The 23,124-nt window shown below is 40.5% G+C and overlaps 5 protein-coding genes and 1 long non-coding RNA gene across 12 annotated transcripts in view; 4 read left to right on the forward strand and 2 right to left on the reverse strand.

The window, feature by feature from the left end:
* Positions 1 to 23,124, reverse strand: part of LOC120744937 (von Willebrand factor A domain-containing protein 5A-like) — a 174,737-nt gene that overhangs the window by 67,871 nt on the left and 83,742 nt on the right. The window lies entirely within an intron of this gene.
* The window catches only part of LOC120744941 (von Willebrand factor A domain-containing protein 5A-like), a 55,774-nt gene that overhangs the window by 13,236 nt on the left and 19,414 nt on the right, over positions 1 to 23,124 (forward strand). The window lies entirely within an intron of this gene.
* LOC120744951 lies at positions 4,266 to 5,570 on the forward strand. Its single transcript, XR_005698501.1, has 2 exons — positions 4,266 to 4,877; positions 4,984 to 5,570. It is a non-coding gene; the product is annotated as an uncharacterized LOC120744951 (long non-coding RNA).
* LOC120744950 (piggyBac transposable element-derived protein 3-like) lies at positions 5,573 to 7,379 on the forward strand. Its single transcript, XM_040049543.1, has 3 exons — positions 5,573 to 5,808; positions 6,145 to 6,716; positions 6,955 to 7,379. The coding sequence occupies exons 2-3, from the start codon at positions 6,145 to 6,147 to the stop codon at positions 7,082 to 7,084; spliced, it is 702 nt and encodes a 233-aa protein (XP_039905477.1). The 5' UTR covers positions 5,573 to 5,808; the 3' UTR covers positions 7,085 to 7,379.
* On the forward strand, positions 6,788 to 23,007 carry LOC120744946 (von Willebrand factor A domain-containing protein 5A-like). Its single transcript, XM_040049538.1, has 9 exons — positions 6,788 to 6,797; positions 12,210 to 12,215; positions 20,924 to 21,101; positions 21,191 to 21,413; positions 21,980 to 22,146; positions 22,230 to 22,344; positions 22,484 to 22,632; positions 22,731 to 22,820; positions 22,910 to 23,007. Exons 3-9 carry the CDS (start codon positions 20,940 to 20,942, stop codon positions 22,910 to 22,912), a joined length of 909 nt encoding a protein of 302 aa, XP_039905472.1. The 5' UTR covers positions 6,788 to 6,797; positions 12,210 to 12,215; positions 20,924 to 20,939; the 3' UTR covers positions 22,913 to 23,007.
* On the reverse strand, positions 8,834 to 10,667 carry LOC120744943 (tripartite motif-containing protein 16-like). Its single transcript, XM_040049534.1, has one exon. It carries the CDS (start codon positions 10,597 to 10,599, stop codon positions 8,926 to 8,928), a length of 1,674 nt encoding a protein of 557 aa, XP_039905468.1. The 5' UTR covers positions 10,600 to 10,667; the 3' UTR covers positions 8,834 to 8,925.

Below are 23,124 nucleotides of genomic sequence, written 5' to 3' on the forward strand. Positions count from 1 at the left end.
GTACGGACCGGCATTGTTCTCCTTTTGTTTTTGTACATTCCTTTTTGTGCGTCAAAGAAAAAACAAGAAGGCATTGGAACCGGAGAATGAACGTTTTGCGGTGCTGCAAATGCTTGCATTTGATGCGGTACTTGGATTGTTTTGCCACGAGTTCCCGGCATGCAATGCGCGAAAATCACGTGATTGCTAAACAAGGGAGAGGGTGCATCCGGCCTCCTCGGCTGTAATTGGTCCAGCCCAGAGTCGATCATGACCAATTGGCCAATCCAACACCTTTCATTATATATACCCTTCCTAAAAATAAAAAATAAAAAAAATCCATCGGCCCATAAAAACAAAAAATCGCCAGCGGCCCACCGGGCAAATGCCCGGTATGCCCGATGGCCAGTCCAGCTATGCTGGTCACCACTGATCCATGTGTTTGCAATTTGTGGATAAAGGCTCTTAGTATGGTTCAGCTTTCCAAACATGTAATACACCGCAGTTAATTTCTGTTATGAGGGGGGAAACCACTTTTTCCCACAGGGCAATGTGGGTTAGGTTTTTTTGGCCCCCAGGGTCTCCTAAATGTCCCTTGCTCTACTTTTAAAATCAGAGGCGATCATGCTTTTGAGATTGTGGTGCCCAAACTCTAGAATAGCCTTCTCATCGTATCAGGTGAGGCGATTCTTGTATTTGTTTTAAATGAGACCTTAAACACATTTTTGTTGGTTAGCTTTCCCTTAAAATTTTCCCCTGGATATTAGACTGCAGTTTGCATGTTGGAATAAATGTCTGACCTTATGTGTCTGTTGTCCTGAATTATTTGATGTTGGACTGAGAACAAACAATCAAGAGCTGATCACGTTCAAACAATAACAGTCTTTTATTATGCACATACTGTATATGGGAAATATATGCGCTACCACCCAGAGCGCAGTCTGGCAGATCTCAAAAAAGAAATACACAAGCTTCACTATTTAAACGCCCTGTATGCGTAAGCAGAGTATATTATCATGCATCAGTGATATTTAGCTGCATCGCCTTTTATAGTATTGGTGTTTATACCTCACTAAAGGTTTCAACGGTCTTTCACCCCCAACTGTTTCCTGTTTCTCATTGTGAGGCCCATGATCGTGTAAAGCACATCCTGTTCCAACTTTACCGTATGCAGTTACAAGCAGACCATTTCTTTTAATACCCTATGATTATGTGCACGTATGTTTAAACATGTATGCTTATCTTTAATATTTGGTTCTTGTTCAAACCATGAAGTTCTATACATTTATAATAATAATAATAATAGTAATAACTTTTCAAGTTAAACATTACAGCATATTTGGAGTATATTTGGAGAGTTTTTCATTATTTTTCAGGTGATGCAGTCGCTGCGATTTGCTCTGCAGCCGGTTGTGGTCGACATCTCAGTCACATGGGATTTACCAAAGAAAGTGTCTGTCACTGTCCTCACTCCACCAATCATAACACTCTTCCAGGGTCAGAGGTCACTGATTTATGCCCAGCTCACTGGACAGGTATCTGTATATATATATATATATATATATATATATATATATCTGTGTATTATATATATCTGTGTATTATTTATATATATATATATATATATATATATATATATGTTATATAAACCTTAGTCCCCGTCTAGAAAGGAAATCATTATAGTTTTGTGCAAAAGCACTGAGTAGTATATTTTCATGCATTTTTCTAGCATATGGAAGAATCTATTGGGGTGCCAGTGTCAAAGGTAAAACCCAGAGTGTAACAAAAATGTAATGTAGTTAACAAAATGTAATGTAGCAAATTGACAAACGTTATGACCCCGTAATGTTTTCGTTCTTGTCTGCAGACTAACAGTCCACAGGTTGGGTGCTCTGACTCTGATTCGCTCCATGGAGATGGAAGTGAGAGATCGCAAAGGACAGCAAGATGGAGGAGTGAACGAGAAAGTGGTGCAGCTCAGTGTCCAATCAGGAGTGAGCAGTTCTTTCACTGCCTTCATTGCTGTCAACAAAGTCAACAGCAAAGTGATTCAAGGACCTCTTGTGCGCAGAAATATCGCAATTGTTAACCTCATACAGGGAGTGCAGAATTATTAGGCAAGTTGTATTTTTGAGGAATAATTTTATTATTGAACAACAACCATGTTCTCAATGAACCCAAAAAACTCATTAATATCAAAGCTGAATGTTTTTGGAAGTAGTTTTCAGTTTGTTTTTAGTTTTAGCTATTTTAGGGGGATATCTGTGTGTGCAGGTGACTATTACTGTGCATAATTATTAGGCAACTTAACAAAAAACAAATATATACCCATTTCAATTATTTATTTTTACCAGTGAAACCAATATAACATCTCCACATTCACAAATATACATTTCTGACATTCAAAAACAAAACAAAAACAAATCAGCGACCAATATAGCCACCTTTCTTTGCAAGGACACTCAAAGCCTGCCATCCATGGATTCTGTCAGTGTTTTGATCTGTTCACCATCAACATTGCGTGCAGCAGCAACCACAGCCTCCCAGACACTGTTCAGAGAGGTGTACTGTTTTCCCTCCTTGTAAATCTCACATTTGATGATGGACCACAGGTTCTCAATGGGGTTCAGATCAGGTGAACAAGGAGGCCATGTCATTAGTTTTTCTTCTTTTATACCCTTTCTTGCCAGCCACGCTGTGGAGTACTTGGACGCGTGTGATGGAGCATTGTCCTGCATGAAAATCATGTTTTTCTTGAAGGATGCAGACTTCTTCCTGTACCACTGCTTGAAGAAGGTGTCTTCCAGAAACTGGCAGTAGGACTGGGAGTTGAGCTTGACTCCATCCTCAACCCGAAAAGGCCCCACAAGCTCATCTTTGATGATACCAGCCCAAACCAGTACTCCACCTCCACCTTGCTGGCGTCTGAGTGGGACTGGAGCTCTCTGCCCTTTACCAATCCAGCCACGGGCCCATCCATCTGGCCCATCAAGACTCACTCTCATTTCATCAGTCCATAAAACCTTAGAAAAATCAGTCTTGAGACATTTCTTGGCCCAGTCTTGACGTTTCAGCTTGTGTGCCTTGTTCAGTGGTGGTCGTCTTTCAGCCTTTCTTACCTTGGCCATGTCTCTGAGTGTTGCACACCTTGTGCTTTTGGGCACTCCAGTGATGTTGCAGCTCTGAAATATGGCCAAACTGGTGGCAAGTGGCATCTTGGCAGCTGCACGCTTGACTTTTCTCAGTTCATGGGCAGTTATTTTGCGCCTTGGTTTTTCCACACGCTTCTTGCGACCCTGTTGACTATTTTGAATGAAACGCTTGATTGTTCGATGATCACGCTTCAGAAGCTTTGCAATTTTGAGACTGCTGCATCCCTCTGCAAGATATCTCACTATTTTTGACTTTTCTGAGCCTGTCAAGTCCTTCTTTTGACCCATTTTGCCAAAGGAAAGGACGTTGCCTAATAATTATACACACCTGATATAGGGTGTTGATGTCATTAGACCACACCCCTTCTCATTACAGAGATGCACATCACCTAATATGCTTAATTGGTAGTAGGCTTTCGAGCCTATACAGCTTGGAGTAAGACAACATGCATGAAGAGGATAATGTGGACAAAATACTCATTTGCCTAATAATTCTGCACTCCCTGTAGAATAATCTATTAGTCTTATATTCCAGTAGATCAAATGAAAACAACAATTTAAACACTGTTTTAAGCCCCTGAATTTAATATATTGTTGATATATTTTCACAGTAGAGTATGTGAAATGCATAGTTTACATCGTATCAAGCTTTCATCTCATCAGTTTGATTACTTTCAGATTGTATTCATTAAGACCACGGTAGCTGATGGTGTGGTGTTGACAGTTTTTATCTTTATTAGTGAGTTCAGACAGTTGTAAAAATTTGATGTTTGATGTGGAGCTCTTATGTAATGATTACATTTTTAAGATGTAATTTTCAAGTGAAAAACATAATATTTATCTGTTGCATAGTTTACAGTGCGGTGTTTTATGCACTGAGTTATCATGTAGAGTTCTGTTTGTCATCTAGCACCATAATCAGGTTTTGTTTTTATTGCATCTTAGATTTTCCAGCTGCTGTGCCTGAGCAGCCACCCAGAGACCCTTTGCTGCAGTTAGTCTCCCTGCAGGAGGCGTCTGGCTGCTGGCTGCTTGATCCAGCTCTGGCTGCTGCACTGGGACAGACCAACGAGGAGGTGGAAAAGTCAAAGCCTGAAAAGATGCACTGCTGTCAATTTAAATATTAACACAAAATGATGATGTGAGATAAAACAGATTTGATTCTATAATTTGAACAAAAACACATGATATAATTAAAAACACACCATAAAACAAATAAAATGAAGTCAAACTAAACGTAGGCCTGCCTCACAGCCTGAGAATAAACATCTGCATATCAGAAGCTAAAACACTGGTGGTAATCACACTCCTAACCTCCCACTGAGCTGCACCAGCGTCTGATATTATCCAGAAACCACACGGCAGCAGAAATTATTTTCCTCATCAGTTGTTGTAAAAACATGTCAGCACATTATTTTAGAGCATTTATGACATCACAGTTTGGGATTTCATCAGGAAGAGCATCCAGTGTAATAATCTGCCAAATCAAATATGCAGAGCTGCCCACCTTGGTGACCCCGTGTGACAAAGAAGTACACAAACATATGTAATATTACTGGTTGTAGAAAGTAAAATGTGTGTTCTGTCTGTTTTATTTGATTGATTTTGATTTGGGGAATTAGACCAGCAGTGAAGTATGGGCCACCATTCTGGCTCTGATCTGGCTTCATGGTTTCAAGATGGATGCAAAGGACGAGTGGGAGCTTCTGGCTATGAAGGCTGCCTCGTGGCTCTGTGCTCACAATGGTACTAGCAATGATTGTAACAGATAAAATAACAGTTTTAAAAAACTGTTTCATTCTACAGCTTTCCTCCCACAATCATTATTTTAATATCTGTGTTGTGTTTTTAGCACCGTGTGTGTCAGAGTGTGTGGATGCTGGAAATGTCCTGCTGGGCTGCAGCGTGAAGAAAGAAGCTCTGGGACTCTGAGGGTTTTCTTAAAGTAGCTTCATCTTCAGAGTGAACAGAAGCAGGTCTGCTTACTCCACACTGCCTTCGATACAGAGCTGTTTTATATCATCAACCCCTTTTACATGTTTATTTGTTATGAAATGAAAATTGCTATATATTTTTGTTCTTAATTGGTACTTGAAATTTGTACCATATTTTGGTTATGTGCACAATTATCTGAATACTCCTAACACAGTAGAAGATTGGACCACTGCTGTGGCAGCTCATTCACAAAGTGTTTTAATTCCTTTTCTCTGCCACTAGATGGCGATTATGTTCATGCTTTTACTGATTTCACACAGAAACACCAAAACCAATCTAAGAAGAGTCTTTCCCCTTCCTGTTATAGTTCTGAAAATGGCTTCAGTTCAGGACATTTTCAAGATGGTCCTCAGTGAATTGGAGTGAATAGAGCTAAACATTTAAAATAACTATTTACAGTGTTTACACCATCTTCTAAACAAAAAGTCTATCTTGTTTATTTAACCCGTTTTGCCCCACTGGCAACAATTGTTGCCAAAGTTTATCACTGTCATTTTCGACTCACAATAAAAAATCTCAAAGGTACTAATGCAACTTTTTCCACTTATATGCTAGTAGACAACTTAGACAAAGGTTTTGATTTTTAAAAAATCGTTTCCAAGTGCTTCCTATCGCATGACATCATCTGCTTCCCGCTCTTTCTGGCTGAAGACATGGCGGATGCAAATCATCCTGGAAAGAGGTAATTTTCATAAATTTCTTATGACTTTCCCCCCAAACATATTTATAATTATTTAATCATTCAAGTCTCTAGAGTAACCCTCCCCAAAAAAATTGTACCTAGGATAAATATTTTTTTGTTCATGGGCTTATTTCTGTGAGTGGCAACAAAAGTTGCCAGTGGGCACATAGCATGTCGCTAACTAAAGGAAAACACTGTCTGCAGGATTGCTCCTAATTTACTTATTTGATTGAGTATTTTGGAAGGCATGGGTGCAAACAGTTTATTAGAGGGAAGCCTATTCGTTTTGGGTATAAAATATGGAGCTTAGCATCCTCCTCCGGGTTTGTCCATCAGATGGAGCCATATGTAGGAAGCCACACACATCTGGTGGAAACTGGACTTGGTCAGGGTCCAAGTGTGGTTCTTGGCCTGGCAGAGAAAGCTGAAGTGCCACCTGGAGTCAAGTTTTACCACGACAACCTCTTCACAACCCTGTCCCTGGTGGATGAGATGACCCTGAGAGGCTATGGCAGCTGTGGCACGATGCGACAAACTCAGCTCCATAACGTTCCCTTCACAGCACCCCAGACCTTCAAGAAGACACCCAGAGGAGATGCTGAGTATCTGGTTGAGGCAGAGAAGCTGATTGTAAGGTGGAATGACAACAGCGTGGTCACCGTGGTGTCGAACATGGAGAGGGAGTTCACCGAAACTGAGGCGAAGAGATGGAATAAACAGAAGCGGACTATGGACAAGGTCAGACAGCCCAAGTGTATCCAGGACTACAACACACACATGGGAGGAGTGGACCTGCATGACCAGTTTGTCAGCCGCTACAGAGTCAACATCCGGTCCAAGAAGTGGTGGTGGCCATGCTTCAGCTGGGCCCTGAACAGTGCCATGGTGAACAGCTGGTGCTATTACAGGTACACAAGGCTGTATGTTATTTAGTGATATCACAATCGAGTTGGTGATGTTTGACTCGAGGTCATCGCTAGTGCTCTTCGGTCGACAAGAGCAACAGTGATGATATCCAGACCAACATCACAAACTCAAGTGTGATATTGCTTTTACAGAACATTCTACATATGGGCATGACGTTGTAGAAAGGATGAAACGATGCACATTCATGCATCTATCATGCTTGTTTTGTCATTCATTTAGGTCCTGGAAAAGCGGGGAGAAGGATCTCCTCTCCTTCCAGAGGCTGGTAGCCCAGACCCTCCTCCTGCGCCATGGAACAAAGCCAAGTAGGCAGGGCAGAAGATCTTCAATGGCGGGTGGCGATAACTGATGCCACCAGGTTTGATAATTTGAACCACTGGCCCTGCAACACTGGTAGCAGGTACAAGCGATGCAAGAACTGCGGCGGACGCACATCATTTGCGTGTGGAAAGTGTGATGTGCCACTACATGTGGAGTGCTTCAAGAAGTACCACACTGAGTAGAACATGCATGAAAGATGATGGAATGTATGGGAAGAAATATGTTATATATGTATATATGTTTTTAGAGGTTCTAAGAAAAAAATGTTTGTTGAGTTTTTGAGTATAAAAAAATTGAGAATAAAGAAATCAGTTCAAATTGTTTGATGTTTTGAATTTTATACAGGGGGAACCTGAGGCTCCACCTTTTTGTTATTATTTATTATGACTATATTATTATTACTTCTCTATTATTATTATTAGGTGACATTTGACCTAGTGACAAGCTGTGTGACTACTGGCAACAATTGTTGCCAGTCATAAAAATGCTATTTTCTTCAAAAAAAAGTACAAAATGGAAAAAATAAATACATAACATGATTCAGAGGGACTCAACTGATAAAATGATATGCCTTACAACTCTGAAAAAAATCTGGGCACAAACGGGTTAAAAAAACAAAACGATTTTAAGGCCAAATTGAAATGAAAACATACAGAACGTCATTCTGTTTTTCCCACAGGAGTTACAATTTTATCCATAAAACACTTTCATTCTGGTAATCGACACTGATTGGTCCTTGAACGTCTTAAGACAGCACATAGTCTTCATTCATGTTTGCTTACTTATTACTGTAGCTGGAGTTGAACTGTAGCAAAAGTCAAATGTAAAAAGAATGCCAACTGAAAAGCTGTGTTAGGTCTAATAAAGACTTGTCAATAGTTTAATTGACTTTACATTTCAGGGAGGTATGAATGGCAAAGTACTGAAGAAATGACAAAAGATATGTTTTTAAATACTACCAGTTTTGTATTTGTAAATCACAATTTCAAAGTCAGTACTTTAGTTGTTCTTTTTATAAACTTATGATGCAATTTCATCCCTCTTTTATTTTCCTCGATATATAACACTCTCATTTTCTTTTGAATGTTGCTGTTCTTGTTATCTTTGTATTAATTGTAATCATTTTTTATTTTGAAATCATAGCATATACCTGACCTTCTCCATACATGGGGAGCTACCTGCTGTGATCACTGTTTGTGAATAAAGGGGCAGCTGAAAGTAGCTTTTAGATCATTTGGTATTATTTCATTTTCATTGTTAAATCATGAAGTGACATCACATTTTTACATGAAAAATTATATCAATTTAGACATACACACATATTTGTAACTATAAATGCAAGAAAAGTATATCCATATAATTGTCATTATAATCTCAAACAACTCCAGGATCCAAATTTTGGTTACATTTTAAAAGTTGAAGCCACATTAGGTTTACAATCATATATGAAAAGGAAAATTGTTTTTTACATTTTAGAAATCAGAGTACTCATTATTTTACTTTTGTGAGTAAAATGATAAAACAATAAAATGCCTAATCATTCACTAACAGATGAATCTTTACAGCTCCAATGCATGTTTTGCACTTAGCCTAGGACAGCCACAGAGTTACACAGAATAAAACCACTAACCAGACTAAACTAGACAGATTAATGATTTAAAGTATGCTGAATATAAAAAGTAACATAATTTAAACTCACATTAACTCATGTTAGCTATAATAACAAATTCTGATTTATATTTATATAAATATAAGTACAGTTGTAATCACTGCAAAATTATTCTCAGATCTGTCGCCCACTGAAAGCTTCAGAAAAAGCCTCATTTAGAGGTATACATAATGATCAGGGATCAAAATGAACTTGTCCTTCTATTTGATTCGAATCAACTCTGCAGTGACTCCATCTACCCAAAGCCAAAGTCCAACCGAGAGAGGCTGAGTGAATGTGGTCTGGACTCTGTGGAGGAGGGTCATGGTTTCAGAGATGCTGTAGAATGACATAATGCCTGCACTGTGATCCAGGTAGACCCCTACTCTGAAGGACCGAGGACCTGAGAGCTTAGTTTGTACATTGTTGTGCCAAAATACATAACTGTTTGTGTCACAACATAATGCCCATGATTTGTCATTGAAACCAAATAAACATTCATATGACTTCCCTATTCTTCTGATATTCTTATATGCAACTGCTACACCGACTCCTCCCCCTCTCCATTCCACCTCCCAGTAGCAACGCCCAGTCAGACTCTCTCTACTCAGGACCTGCTCCCATCCACTGAATCTATCTGGATGATGAAAATAAGCCTGTTTTTGTTTCACCCTTGTTGCTTTTCTATTGCCCTCAGATAATAACACATGTGGAAATGCAGTGTTTGGATCCAGTGTGATTTCACTGGAGTATTTTAAGAATCCAGCCCTGGTCTTTGGCTCTGGTGGTGAGAGCAGAGCATCCTTTTCAGTGACTTTTAGTGAGGAATTTGTCCATTTCTCTCTCAGAAATTCCTGTAGTTTATCTCTGGCCTCTGAAAGAGCTGCTGTCACATCCTCAAAGTACCTCTGAGGACAGATGCTTATACTGGATGAGGGTGTAGAGTTAGTGAGTGTTGACAGTGAGGGGTAGGTGTGTAGAAACTGGTTGTGATCCTCAGTGTGTGAGAGCTGCTCCAGTTCTGCATCTTTCCTCTTTAGCTCAGCGATCTCTTTCTCCAGTTTTTCCAGAACCTCTTTGACTCGATTCACTTCAGTTTCCTGCTTGGATCTGACCTGCTGCTTCACATCAGAGCTTCTATTCTGAATGAGACTAATCAGTTCAGTGAACATCTTCTCACTGTCCACCACTGTTTTATCAGCAGAGCTAATGATGGCCTCCACCTGTTGCTGAAGCAGCTTGACATCTTTCTCTCTGTTCTGGATACTCTGCTGGATTTTTAGTCGTCTCACCTCGAGCTCTTTCTGTTTCTCTGTCCTTTCTGTTGCAGCTGGGACTGTTTCATGGCCTTTATGTTCATCCAGCAAGCAGAGATAGCAGACAGTCTGCTGATCAGTACGACAAAAAATCTTCATCACCTCATTATGGCGAAAACAGATGTTCTCTTGGAGCTTCTTGAATGGCCCAGCAAGTGTGTGCTTACTTAGTTGGGCAACATCACGGTGAGGTTGTAGGTGTTTCCTGCAGTAAGAAACTAAACAGACCAGACAGGTTTTGCTGGCTTTCAGCTTCATTCCAGTACAGACATCACAGGACACGTCTTCAGGTCCAGCATAGCAGTGATCAGCCAGAATAGCCTGGGGTCCAGTTTTCTTCATGTCTTCCACCAGCTCTGCTAACAAGATGTTTTTCTTCAGGATAGGCCTTGGTGTGAAAGTCTTCCTGCACTGAGGGCAGGTGTGGATTTGCTTCCTGTCCTCATCATCAAAGTGGATTTTAATGCAGTTCAAGCAGTAGCTGTGTCCACAGGGAATAGTCACTGGAATTTGCAGTAGCTCCAAACAGATTGAACAAGAGAATTTCTCTGAATCCAACTGATTTAGTCTCTGTGCCATTTCTCCTCTCAACAGCAGTGAATCACCAGATATTGGGCAAAAGCAGCTCAACTCAACTCACAGCATTCTGTGAGCTGAGTCTGTGGAAGGGGAGGAGCCAGCACAAAAGCAACACTGAAACCTGTTTCTAAGAAAAGCTGCCAAACTATCAAAGATTCCAGGACAGGGAGCAGTCTGAGTCGACTTCCTTCTTTCTTTAGAACTCCTTTGGCATGTTAACCTGCAATAACCTTTTAATATATAAATTTTTGGTGTTCACCTGTGCATGTTTATGTTTTTAATTTTTCTATTCCAAACAGCAAAAAAAAATGTGATCCAGTATTAGTCTGTGAAGGTTCTCAGTCATCCAGGTCATTGTAGTCTAAGGAGCTTGGAAAGAAAAGCGTCTAGACTTTGCTTTCCAAGGCATGGCATTTCCTTCCTTTTTTACAACAGCCGTGTTTATTAAATTCATATTGATGAATCCAGTGACTTAAAGTTTATCCCGTCTTCACATTTCAGATAGTAGAAACGGCTGTAGAATATGGGTAAAGCCTTTCTTCCATCATGACTAATAACTGAAACTCCTCCAATAATTAGTGAAATGCTACACTACTAAGCAACAAATGAACCTGAATGCTTGTGGCTCAGGAGATGCACTCAAAACAGAGTATAGAAGTGTTATATAAGTACCAGTCCATTTAAGGTATATTGAATATGAAGAAATAGTATAGTTTAGCTCAGAATAAGTAAGAAAGGGGAAGTGACTTTGAATTTGGCGTGGTTGTTATTGCCAGATGGGCTCATCTGAATATTTTAGGAACTCAACATCTACAAAATAGTGAAGAAGGCACTAATTCTCCCATTTATGAACTAACTACTTTCAGCTGCTCCCTTGTAACATGGCACCACCACAGTGTGATGCTCCACGTGCGTGATTTTGGCAGTTTCATATCAGAAGCCCTTCCTGCTGACAGTTGCTCTGATATGAGACTGATGACTCCATGAGATAATAATAATAGTAATAGATTGGATTTATATAGCGCTTTTCAAGGCACCCAAAGCGCTTTACAATGCCACTATTCATTCACTCTCGCATTCACACACTGGTGGAGGCAAGCTATGGTTGTAGCCACAGCTGCCCTGTGGCTACAACCGGCGACCTTCCGGTTACAGGATACACTTCCCAAACCCCTGAGCCACGGTCGCCCCCATGATAAGAGGGGAGATGATAAGTATTTCTGGGGATTCTTGGAATAATCCTTTATTCAGTCGTGATTCCATAACTTAATGAATCCCGGGGAGTTGTGAGTAGAGCTGAACAAAAATCGACAAAAGAAAAGGGGCAAAAACAAAAAGCTTTCCAATCACCTCCTGCTACACAACCCTCTCCCCTGGACCCCGGCAGCTACTTAAATAGGGTTTGTTAGCTGGATATCAGCTGTGCAGGCCAGCCTTCCCTGGCACTGTCCCTGAATGAAATGTTCACTCCTCCCCTGTAGCTGAACCACAGTCCACACCCTGCCCTGTTATCTGACAGTCATGGAAGGACTACAGGGGACCACCTAGTCAGCTACATATTCAGCCAGGGGTCTCCATATCCTTGGGCCCTGCATCTACTCCCACTGAAGGCTCTGGTGAGCAAATCCAGCTCTCCGTGGCTGCAGCTCCACAGTTTGTTTCAGCTGAGGGCTCTGGAGAACCCAGCCAGCATCATGTCAAGCCAGGGGCCCGTTCAGCCGCCTGTCTCCGCTGGAGGGTCCAAGGGGCCCATCCAGCAATCTTCTGTTTTAGCTGGGGGTTCTGGAGAGCCCGGCCAGCATCAAGCCTCGTCAGCTAAAGGGTCCGAGGAGCCCGTCCAGCATCGTGCCTCGTTAGCTGGGGGTCCTGGAGGACCCAGCCAGCACATCCTCGTGACCACTGACGGCTCTGGGGAGTCCGTTTAGCCACTGCCTGCAGTGTCACCTCCTGTGACTTCCACACTGTCGCCTGCAGCGTCTTGTCCTGCAGTTGCCATGCCACCAGCTCGTCCACATCTGGCTCAGCCTGCTCGACCTCGCCCACATCTGGTTCGGTGTCAGCAGCCACCTTCCAGGCCGCTGACTGGACTTCTTCGCCGGCGTGGTCGGCCTCCTCAACTGCTCCGTTGCCACCGCTGGTTCTGCGGTCGGCCTCCTGAAATGCTGTGCCATAGACTTTTGTGCCGTCAACCTCCGGGTCGGCCCCCTGAAGTGCTCAGTGATGAACTATTGAGCCGTAGGCCTGCAGGTCGGCCCCCAGATCAATGTGTTTGAACTCATGACACCTATTCTGTTTGGGACTGTTCTGTGCTCCTGTGCCCTCTGTGGACATTTTCTTTTGGACTTTGTTTTGGACTGGGTTGGTGACCCAGTGTTTTCAGTTTTGCATCATTATTGAATTTTTTGTCATCACTTTTCTTTTCTAGTCTTTTGATTTCTGTTCTGTGTTCTATGGCTGCTGTATCCCTAAGTCATGTCGGCGTCTGTTTTGTTTCCTGTTTTACTTTGATATAAGACACAGACTTTCAATGTATTTAGTTTTGATTCCCTTGCTCTCGTCATGTCAGATTACTCCCAGCTGTGCTCCCCTTCTGTGTCTCATGCCCTCGTTATCCCAGTGTGTATTTAAGCCCTGTGTTTTCCCTGTTCTGTGTTGGGTTGTGGATAGGGATGGGTATCGAGAACCGGTTCTTGTTGAGAACCGGTTCCCACTGTTTCAATTCCTTGGAATTGTTTGCCATTTTTGCAAACGATTCCCTTATCGATTCCAGTCGCCCCGAATGACGTCACCACGTTGTGGAGCGTCATTTACCTGGCAGGAAACACGGCGCGTAAGCGGCTCAAAAGTTTGATTATACTTTACGAGAACGGATGACAACAGGGCAACTTGCAATACTTGCAAAGTAGATATTTCATTTAAGGGAGGAAACACTACGAATATGCAAAAGCATTTGCTCACAAAACACGCGATAACCTTAAATGAATGTCATGTTTTTAATTCCGCTCCGGACTCATGAATCTCAGCCCAGCAGCAGCGGTAACGTTTGCACGTCCTCTCCCATTAATGCGGCAGGTAAATAATCAACTAACAGTGCATATTATGTTAGCGCGATCTGCCTTATTACAAAACCTGCCATTACTGTGCATTTAGGTGACCATGATGAGACAGACAGACACAGTCTGGCTCAGATGCTGGCAGTTCTCACTGCAGTCTACCGGTAGCGTCTCCTTTCAGGCCAGGATAGACGAATGTCACCGAACAGTGACTAAGTTTGTGGTAAAAGGCTTGCACCCATTTGCCACAGCAGATGCCCCGATTTTCGGTAAGTGAATGTGTTTAATTGTAGGCAGGGACATTACTGGATATTCTTGTGTAATTTCTACAGAATAATTTATGTTATACTTTGTTATTGCTACAGAGGAATATTTATTTTATTATTTTACATTTACAATTTTTTTTCCCTGGGGACCCTGTGACACTCCATTGAAGAGCCGTAGGCTGGATCTCTTAAGATCTCACTGTTGGGTTTGTAAGGCCATGTTACTCCTAAATTTCTATCTTGTTCAAAGAGAAGATATAAAATGAAGTTCTAAGCTAATCGACCTTAGTGTACTCCTTTTTTAAAAAGAATCGATAAGAGAATCGATAAAGAATCGAATCGTTAAACAGAATCGAAAATGGAATCGGAATCGTGAAAATCTTATCAATACCCATCCCTAGTTGTTGACGTTCACGGCCTCCCTGTGCTGTGTTTGGAAATTGTTCTTAGTTCTTGGTTCTGTTCCCGTGGGTTCTTTAGTTTTAGGTTCCAGTGTCCAGTCTAGTTTTGTGTTTATGATTTTGGTTGTGTTTCAGTAATGTTTATTTCTCTGATGAGTCATCCCAGTGAATAGACTGCACTTTAAGTTAACCTCTTGGTTATGAGTCCTGCATGTGGGTCCTCCATCCTGCCTGCTCCACAGCACACTGCGACTGCTCCGTGACAAAAGATCTGCATTCGTGACAGAAACTACAACATACTCCTAAACAGGAACCAGGAAATAAATACATGTACCAGCAAAACTGGATTCCGTTTCTGAGAAAAGGAAGTGATTGTCAGAGGTTTGTCATTCTAATGAAGAGAGCAGTTTAAGCTGACTTTATAACTTGTTTGGGATCCTTTTCCCCTGTGGCATTAAAATTTTAAGGTTGTGGTTGTTAAATAACACACTGGTGTCATGAAAGGATATTTGTGATAAGCTCAGTTTGTTATAAATTTTACAGATGATAATGTCCTTTTCTTTTGTAAGTTACATTTAAATAAAACATTAAATAGCTGTGCTTTGCTCCTAGGAAGAAGCAAAGTAGTGGTAACTACAGAGGATAGCTACTCAAAAACTGTTCTCTTGCATATGCATGTTTTGTTATAGTTGCATATCACCCAGCACAGTGAATGCTTGTGCATCACCCAATTCACCTACACAATACCCTACACAATAATACACATAAACATACAGTGATATTTTTCAGTGTAAACCAACTGATATTTGTGGAAGTTATAATACTGAAGTTAGGGGGTGATGTTATCAGTGCATGTGTAGTGGGTTAGATTTTGTAGATGTTCTGTTTCTGCATGGTGTCTGTGAACGCAGCATGAACATTCAACTTTCCCCTAGCTCTCCAATCAGAGGTTGGTTATAAGGTGCAGCTGTGGCCTACACCCTGAGATGAGTTTGATTTTTATTTGGGATTAATAGAAGCTTTAGTGTCTTACTGATTGATTAATTACTTAGGAACCTGCAGACATATCAGTATAAAATGTGCGGGGGCAGCTGCAAAGCCCATAACCAGTGCTTGATATCCATCATGGCCACCTCTTAGCTCAGGGCCTGCAAAACAAGCAGCTTCTCCCCACCAGTTTTAACTGGTTGTAAAACTCTGCCGGGGGGTTACTCTTTTGGGAAGACTAACTGAAGAAAACTGGTTCTGAACAAAAGATGCGCATGATAATATTTAATCACTCCTTGCCTGCGTTATTAAATAATATATGAAGGAAGAAGTGTAAATAATGTAAATACCACCATATTTATATCATAGTTCATAATATAGCATGTGTATTTCAGTAATAGCCGATTTATTTTAGTATAATTGTGTGCAGTTCTTAACAGTCCACACGAGTCCAGATTTCCAAGGACACAGATCACATGAGAGTTATCTGTGATACTCCTAACTATAAGTTAACTTCAGTTAACCAAGTCACAAAATTCTTTTATCATTAAAAACAAAAACACTCATATCTCCTGTTAATTATCGCAGTGTCAGCTGTTTAATTCACAGCAGCTTCTGCAGCAAATATGGTAACCATGGACACTGAGCGGATGGATCGATGCAGGTCAGACTTTGGGAAGTATCCCTCATGTCTCTTTGAAACTAAAAAGAGGTCATTCATCAACTGTGCAGCTAGTTTTCCAGCACGGTTCTGCTGTAAAACTGCAAAACAAATGGAATGTGTTGATGATGACAATAGTGGGTCTGCCTGGGAGTTTTACTGATGAGCATCAGTAATAAAGTCATAGACAAAACTTTATTTACCATTTTCATGTTGGCTGCAAAAAGTTTTTTTACATATAAGATCTCATATGTAGTGTCTGTTAGACACAGACACTCCTTGCTCAGAATGGTCGTACCCATGAGAACAACAAATAAAATATTCTTTCAAACACTGTTTGATGCTGTAGTATGTTTTTATTTGATTTGTTCTCATAATAACTTTTCTATTTTAGCAAGATGTGTGTCTGAGTGTGTGGAAGCTGGAAATGTCCTGTTGGGCTGCAGAGTGAAGAAAGAAGCTCTGGGTCTCTGAGGATTTTCTTAATGTGCCTTCACCAGAGATGGGCAGTAACGTGTTACTTGTAACGCGTTACTGTAATCTGATTACTTTTTTCAAGTAACGAGTAAAGTAAGGGATTACTATTGCAAAAACGGTAATTAGATTACCGTTACTTTCCTGTAGGAACGCTGCGTTACTGCGTTACTAAAACCGTGATTTTTTTTTTGTGAGAATGTCTCACGACAGTGACGGAAGCGAGTGCGCTGTTAGTGACAACAGCTGTGTGCAGATCAGCAATGGATCATATATCGATTGTGGGAGAGAGTATGAGCGTGCAGCGTTTAAAGCGTGGAAGTACTGACCTTACTTTGAGTTTGATTCCATAAAGTGACAAAAACATTAGTGTCCGCTGTGCGTGGGAAGAAAACTTCTTTTTACAGCGAAAAAAAAAACCCTAAACAAGCACCGAGTGCACAACGACGTAATGGGAAATTCACAGAGAAACTTGCGGATTCTTCAACTGACCGCAGCACACCTGCACCAGGGTAAACCTCCGCCTACCGCAGTCCTGCTTTACAGGTGAAAATAGAGCAAAAGGACCGCTGAGTCTTTGACTTTATTTATTTTCTGCTGTGTTTTACTTGCATCTATTTGAAAGAGTGAGTGTAAACACGAAAAATATTTTATTTTATGTGCTGGAATGTGCAGAAAATAGGTTTAAATGTTAAACTAATTTATTCAAGTCAGAGAATGTTGCATATAATTAAATTTTTGCTTGATGCATAAAGTTAAAAGATTAAAACTGATAAAACAAGTTAAAAAAAAGAGACTTTTCCATTTGATTACATTTTGTATGATGGATTATGTAGAAAAAGTAGAATTGGGCTGAAAGATCTATTGCTTTATCACCTCTTCAGGTTGTAAATCGTGTTTTTAAAAAGTAACTAAGTAACTAAGTAACTAAGTAATTAATTACTTTTGAAAATAAGTAATCAGTAAAGTAATGGGATTACTTTTTGGGGGAAGTAATCAGTAATTAGTTACTGATTACTTTTTTCAAGTAACTTGACCAACACTGGCCTTCACCTTCAACAGAAGCAGATCTACTTACACCATACTGCCTTCAGTTCGGTGCTGAGTGTTATAAATGCTGTTTAATCAGTATTTCTTTAAATTTCTTTTGAACTATTTCTATGATCTGTAAGCCAACTATACAACCTTATTTGTGCTGATTAATGAAAGGTATGCACAGTAAATTACAGAATAACGTGGAAGAGTAAGCTCAATTATTTTGAGTAAGATTTTTCAGCACTTCAGAGCTTTTGCAAAGTAAAAATGAAACTCACAGAAGGTATTCTCAAGTAAACAAAAAGAAAACAAACAAGCTATAGCTCCGCCCACCCAGTACATACCGTTTTTTTGAGACAACAAGGAAATGGAATTGTATAGGGGTGCAAAATACAGTAGAAGTTAAAAGAAATAAGGGAATGAATAGGCGGGAGGAGATTGTTATGTGTAGAATAAGAACAGGGCATTGTTTCCTGAATGGCACTCTTTTTAGGATGGGGAAACATTTAACGGGGCTGTGTAATGTAATTGGTGTGGTGTTATGGAAACAATTGAGCGTGTATTTATTAACTGCAGAAGGTATGATAACCATAGGAGAATGATGAGGGTAGAATTGGGAATTAGGGGGGAACTCAGGTTTGAAAAGGTGGTTGACTGGCTAGGATGTCATGAAAGGAAAGGAGTGGTTCTTCGGTTTCTGAGAAGAACGGGATTGTTGAAGAGGATCTAAAGAGCTAAGTGCAGTCTAAGTAACAGCAGAGGGTGGCAGTAATGCAACTTCGATGGATGCAAGCTGCCGATAAACTGGAAGAAGAGGAAGAACAAGGAAATGGGACGTATCCGACAGCAGTGACTTGTTTCTGCAATGGGGTCTGTAAACACTACTACAAGGAAAAAGAGCTGTAGTCAACCTGCCCGGATACAACCTGTCCACACAGGTAAGCTTCTATTGCGCATGATTCTTCATTTGGGGTCTCGAGTGCCATATTATTCATATTTGACAGGTGGATTTTAACCATCCCGTTCTTCATGAGTTTGTCCGTCAGTTCATTCCTAATGTCACATCGTTGGTTTCTATTTCAGTTTTCATTATTGCCTTTTGAAAAAAAAAAATGCTTTCGGGTCAAAGTCAAAAAAAAAAAAGAAGTTTCAAAACTGTTTCAAAACAATTTCAAATAGTTTTGTGAAAAAGAACTACTGCCTTAAGTTAACTTTTAGAACCTAATTTAGAACCTAAGGCAGTAGTTCTCTATTATTGCCCAGGTGCGCAGTCACTCTGTCACAAGAAGAAAGATGCAAGTTTTCGTCTGCACAGTAAATCCTCTGACTGGAAGTTATCAACGCATGGAAAAAATCCTCGGTTTTCCATCTTAACCGGTTTTCTGGTGGCGTTTTTCAACATTTCACTCCGTGTAAAAGTAATCCACATTTTTCTAGTCGCAGATTCCTCACATTAATGCGAATCTTTGTAGAAGCGAAGACGCAATCTTAGTAAGACGCGTGTCGAGTCATTGACGTTTAGACGATTTAACGGGTCAAGGGGAATTTGTTTTCTCTTAAGAAAACCGCTCCCATAAAGCATGCACTCTATATAACGCACTCTACTGCGTTGGTCAGGATCAGGATATGTTTAGAGTTGCAGTTTTAAATTGATTGGAATGAATTGTTTCACACTGTTGGATTTGCAGATACAAACACAGAACGCATTCAAGGATTTCAGTTCAATAAATAAAAATCTATTTGGTCGATGTTATTGACTCAACTGATAATTAATTTCATATTTTTCGGTGATAATTTGATGTGATCTGCTGACAAACCGAAGCATCTACGCGAAAGTAACTCTTGATGTTTTAATATTTAAAGTTTCGGAGCTCTAATGCGCAGCTGCCATATTAGAAATAAACAGCAACACTGAGAGTGCACTCACGCGTTATAATAGTAAATTAAATTAAGATTTTTATTTCATCGCTCTGTGTGCGCATATTCGGTTATAGATTTATTTTTAATCACCCTTTTATCATTGTCACCTGATAAAGTGTCTGAATGGGTTGCGCTGTATTCATAAGAAGCGCCATGTTACCAGTAGAGCCCCCCCCCTCCCCCGTCGTTCGTGTGCCACGGTGAAGTCAGCCGCCTCTTATCCGACGGTTAAATTTCTTGCGCCTTTTCAGTAAGCTTTACGGTAGCGCATATTTGTGTCCTTTGTTGTTGCCCCCAACACACACCGGAAATTAAGCGAAATAAAGCTCTTGGAGCTCTTGTTTTTACCAGTTAAGTTTTTATTTACTTTTCCTTTTACTTTTGCTGGTAATGTGCTTCTTCGTTCATGATTCATTAAAATCCTAAATGTTACCTGCACCCACACTACATTTGTCCCCAGTTTCACCCCAGTCAACTGCAAAATTCCTGAGAGGTTAAAGGACAGTTATGCTCAAACTCAACTAATGCTGCAGCTATAGATTATAATTCTATCGAATATACAGTTGATTAATCGGATAAGAAATACTTTTGTCTTATTAATGAGCAATAACAAAAAAAAAATCAAAAGAAAAGCAATACAGGGCTTTTAAAATGAACTCCAATGTTTTTGTTTCATTTGTTAAAAAACTAAAAACAACAAAAACAACCCTTTAAATGTCATATTAAGTTTTTGTTTTAAGGAAACATTTTCTTAAATGCAGAATTTTATATGTATATAAAATATATAAAGTAGAGCATTGTTCCAGGCTGCATAGACGAGAAATATTTCTTGTGTTTAATATTAATATCGCTATGTTTTTGTTTCACAGGAACGATTATGAACCGCTGTGGTCTGCTAACTCTCCAGAGGGAACCAGGTACTGACAGGAAATAAAGTTTTCTCTGCAGACTCTTTTCATTCATGTAACATTCAAATGTAAAGACTTTAATCAGTTGTAGTAACAAATAATAATATATAATTGTTTCACCCTGACTGAGGCTGTACTCAACTATCGACATGAGAATTGCATTGAGGTTCGTGGCCATTTTCATCTTCTACTGGCCAAAGCATACATAATAAAAACGTCTGGGTCTCCCACACTTACTGGTGGAGAGTTCAGGATGGCAGCAAGCTCACTCTGTACAAGTTGCTAAAGTTGACCATATGCATCCTGGGCAGTGGGCTGCTGCTACATATGGCTACGGGTCATGCAGAGTATATCCTTGTAGTAGAAAAGTAAAGAGGAAAATTAATTGATAAAAAATAAATAAATAAATAAATCAATATGAATAAAAATAAATACACATTGCGACACTATCGAACAGTCAGGTTTAAGTATCAGCTTGTTAATAGTTGACTTTTGTGTGGCTGAAATATAACACAAGACACAATCTGTGAATCAACCATTTGCAAAACATCTGTATGGTTTATGTAGTTATTCTAATTCTGTTTGTCTGTCAGTTCCTCTGAAGAGCATTGAGGTGGAGCTGGAGGTGAGGGACCATGTGGCTACTAGTGGTCTCCACTCTGAACTACGAGAACAAGGAGGACAAACCATTAGAGGCTGTTTTTGTCTTCCCTCTGCCTGGAGATGCTGCTGTCTGTCATTTCAGTGCTCAGATTGGACAGACACAGATTGTAGCTGAGGTGAAGGAGAAACAGAAGGTGAGCTGGACAGTAAATATAACCTGATTATAAGTGAGCTTCAAAATAAACGCAGTGAATGTCACTGACATGTGTCACCTGTGCTTCAGGCTCGTGAGGAGTATGATGATGCTCTGAGCTCTGGTCAGCAGGCCTTCCTATTGGAGGAGAGTGATGAGAGTCCAGATATATTCTCTCTGAGTGTGGGCAGTCTACCACCAGGAGAGAGCGCCTCCATCAGGTTGGAGTACGTGACTGAACTGGCTGTGCAGGCTGATGATGGTCTGAGGTTCTGTCTGCCTGGTGTGCTCAACCCTCGATACCAGCCTCAGGGTAGGAACACTTCAAAATACTTGGACCAGAAATGGTTAAACCATATTAGGTCTTTAACAAACATTCAAAACAAAGACGGGATACAATGTATGGCAGAAGTCAAGATCCAACTTCATTTTCTAGAAGAAAAAGTGATATAGATATTTTTCATATTATAAACTTTGTAAGAAACCAGAGGCAGATGTGTTGAGTAACCACAGACTGTAACTTTTCAGATTTTCTTGTCAGCTTGATATGTTGCAAGTGAAATTTGAATATATAAAATTGTTATGGGGATTTGTGTATGTTCCAGTTTGCTATTAGAATTGATCAAGTATGTGGAACATTTGCAAAACACACAGAGTACAGCTGTTAAATTGTAAAGCTGCTCACACAGATGCATGGTTCTCTATCATTTGTACTCTGATAATCTAGTTATTCCTGAACAGCTGAAATAGAACAGTTTTTTTAAAAATACCTAATTTTACTGAAATCCTTATTCGAAGCAGAGGTTTTTAGCAGCTGAAGTTTTTTTCTTGTGAGCAGCCTTATTGTTTACAGCATTTCTAACCTGATACTGTGTGCAGGTAGTGAAGGCGCAGGTGTCCAGGTGACTTCTGTTCCAGCCTCTCTGGTGCCCTACAGTCTGTCTTTTTCTGCCCGAGTGTCCTCTCCTCGTCCAATCCATAAAGTAGAGTCCAACTGTTCCCTGGACCCTCTGCAGTACCTCAACACTGATCAAACCCAGGCCACGGTAGGTAGAGTGCTGATGTGTCTGCTGTGTGTGGTTGTTACTTGTTACTGATGAATAAATATGAATGTGTTTGTGGTGTGCAGGTCAAGCTGGCTGCAGGACACAAGTTTGACAGAGATGTTGAACTGCTGATTTATTACAAAGACGCCCACCAGCCCACTGCTGTGGTGGAGGCAGGACAGGCCTCTGCTGAGCCGGGTGAGTGAAAATGGAAGAGGTTGTTAGATACATTTTTATTAGCAAATTATCTTTACTCATCAGCTCAGGAGTTCAATATGTTTGAATAAACACTTAAAGGCGATGTTGTTTTAAGTTTTTTCTTTCTCTGATTTTTCAGGCTCTCTGATGGGTGATCCAGTGGTGATGGTGAGTCTGTACCCTGAGTTCCCCCAGTCTGTGATGTCTTCAACGGCTTCATGTGGAGAGTTTGTGTTCTTAATGGATCGATCTGGAAGTATGAGTAATACTCGCATCCGCAGTGCCAAGGTATCCATCATTTGTTCTTACACTCATATTAGATAGATATTCTTTCACAGTGTTCCTCTCACACAGTGGCCTCACCATCTTTTCCCTCTTCCCTTCAGGATACTCTGCTGCTCCTGTTGAAGAGTTTACCAATTGGCTGCTATTTCAACATTTACAGTTTTGGGTCCAGATATGAACACATCTTTCCTGTGAGTCTCAACAACAACAACAAAGGCCCTGCTGTCTTTGCTAAGCTATCTTAATGGATGTTTTGGTGCATGTGTTTATGTGATGGCAGTAAGAGTGTGGAGTACAGCCAGCAGACCATGGAGGAGGCTCTGAAGAAAGTTGAGCAGATGGAGGCTGATCTTGGAGGAACAGAGATCCTGGAGCCCATCAAACATATTTACAGCCAGCCCTGCATTCCCAATCAGCCCAGACAGGTAACACATAAAGTGGGACACTAGGAAAGCTGCACAACCTGACAGACAGGTTGTGCAGCAGATAATCTGC

This window comes from Simochromis diagramma, unplaced genomic scaffold, assembly GCF_900408965.1.
Source record: "Simochromis diagramma unplaced genomic scaffold, fSimDia1.1 OVJJ01000611.1, whole genome shotgun sequence".
Taxonomy (NCBI): Eukaryota; Metazoa; Chordata; class Actinopteri; order Cichliformes; family Cichlidae; genus Simochromis; species Simochromis diagramma.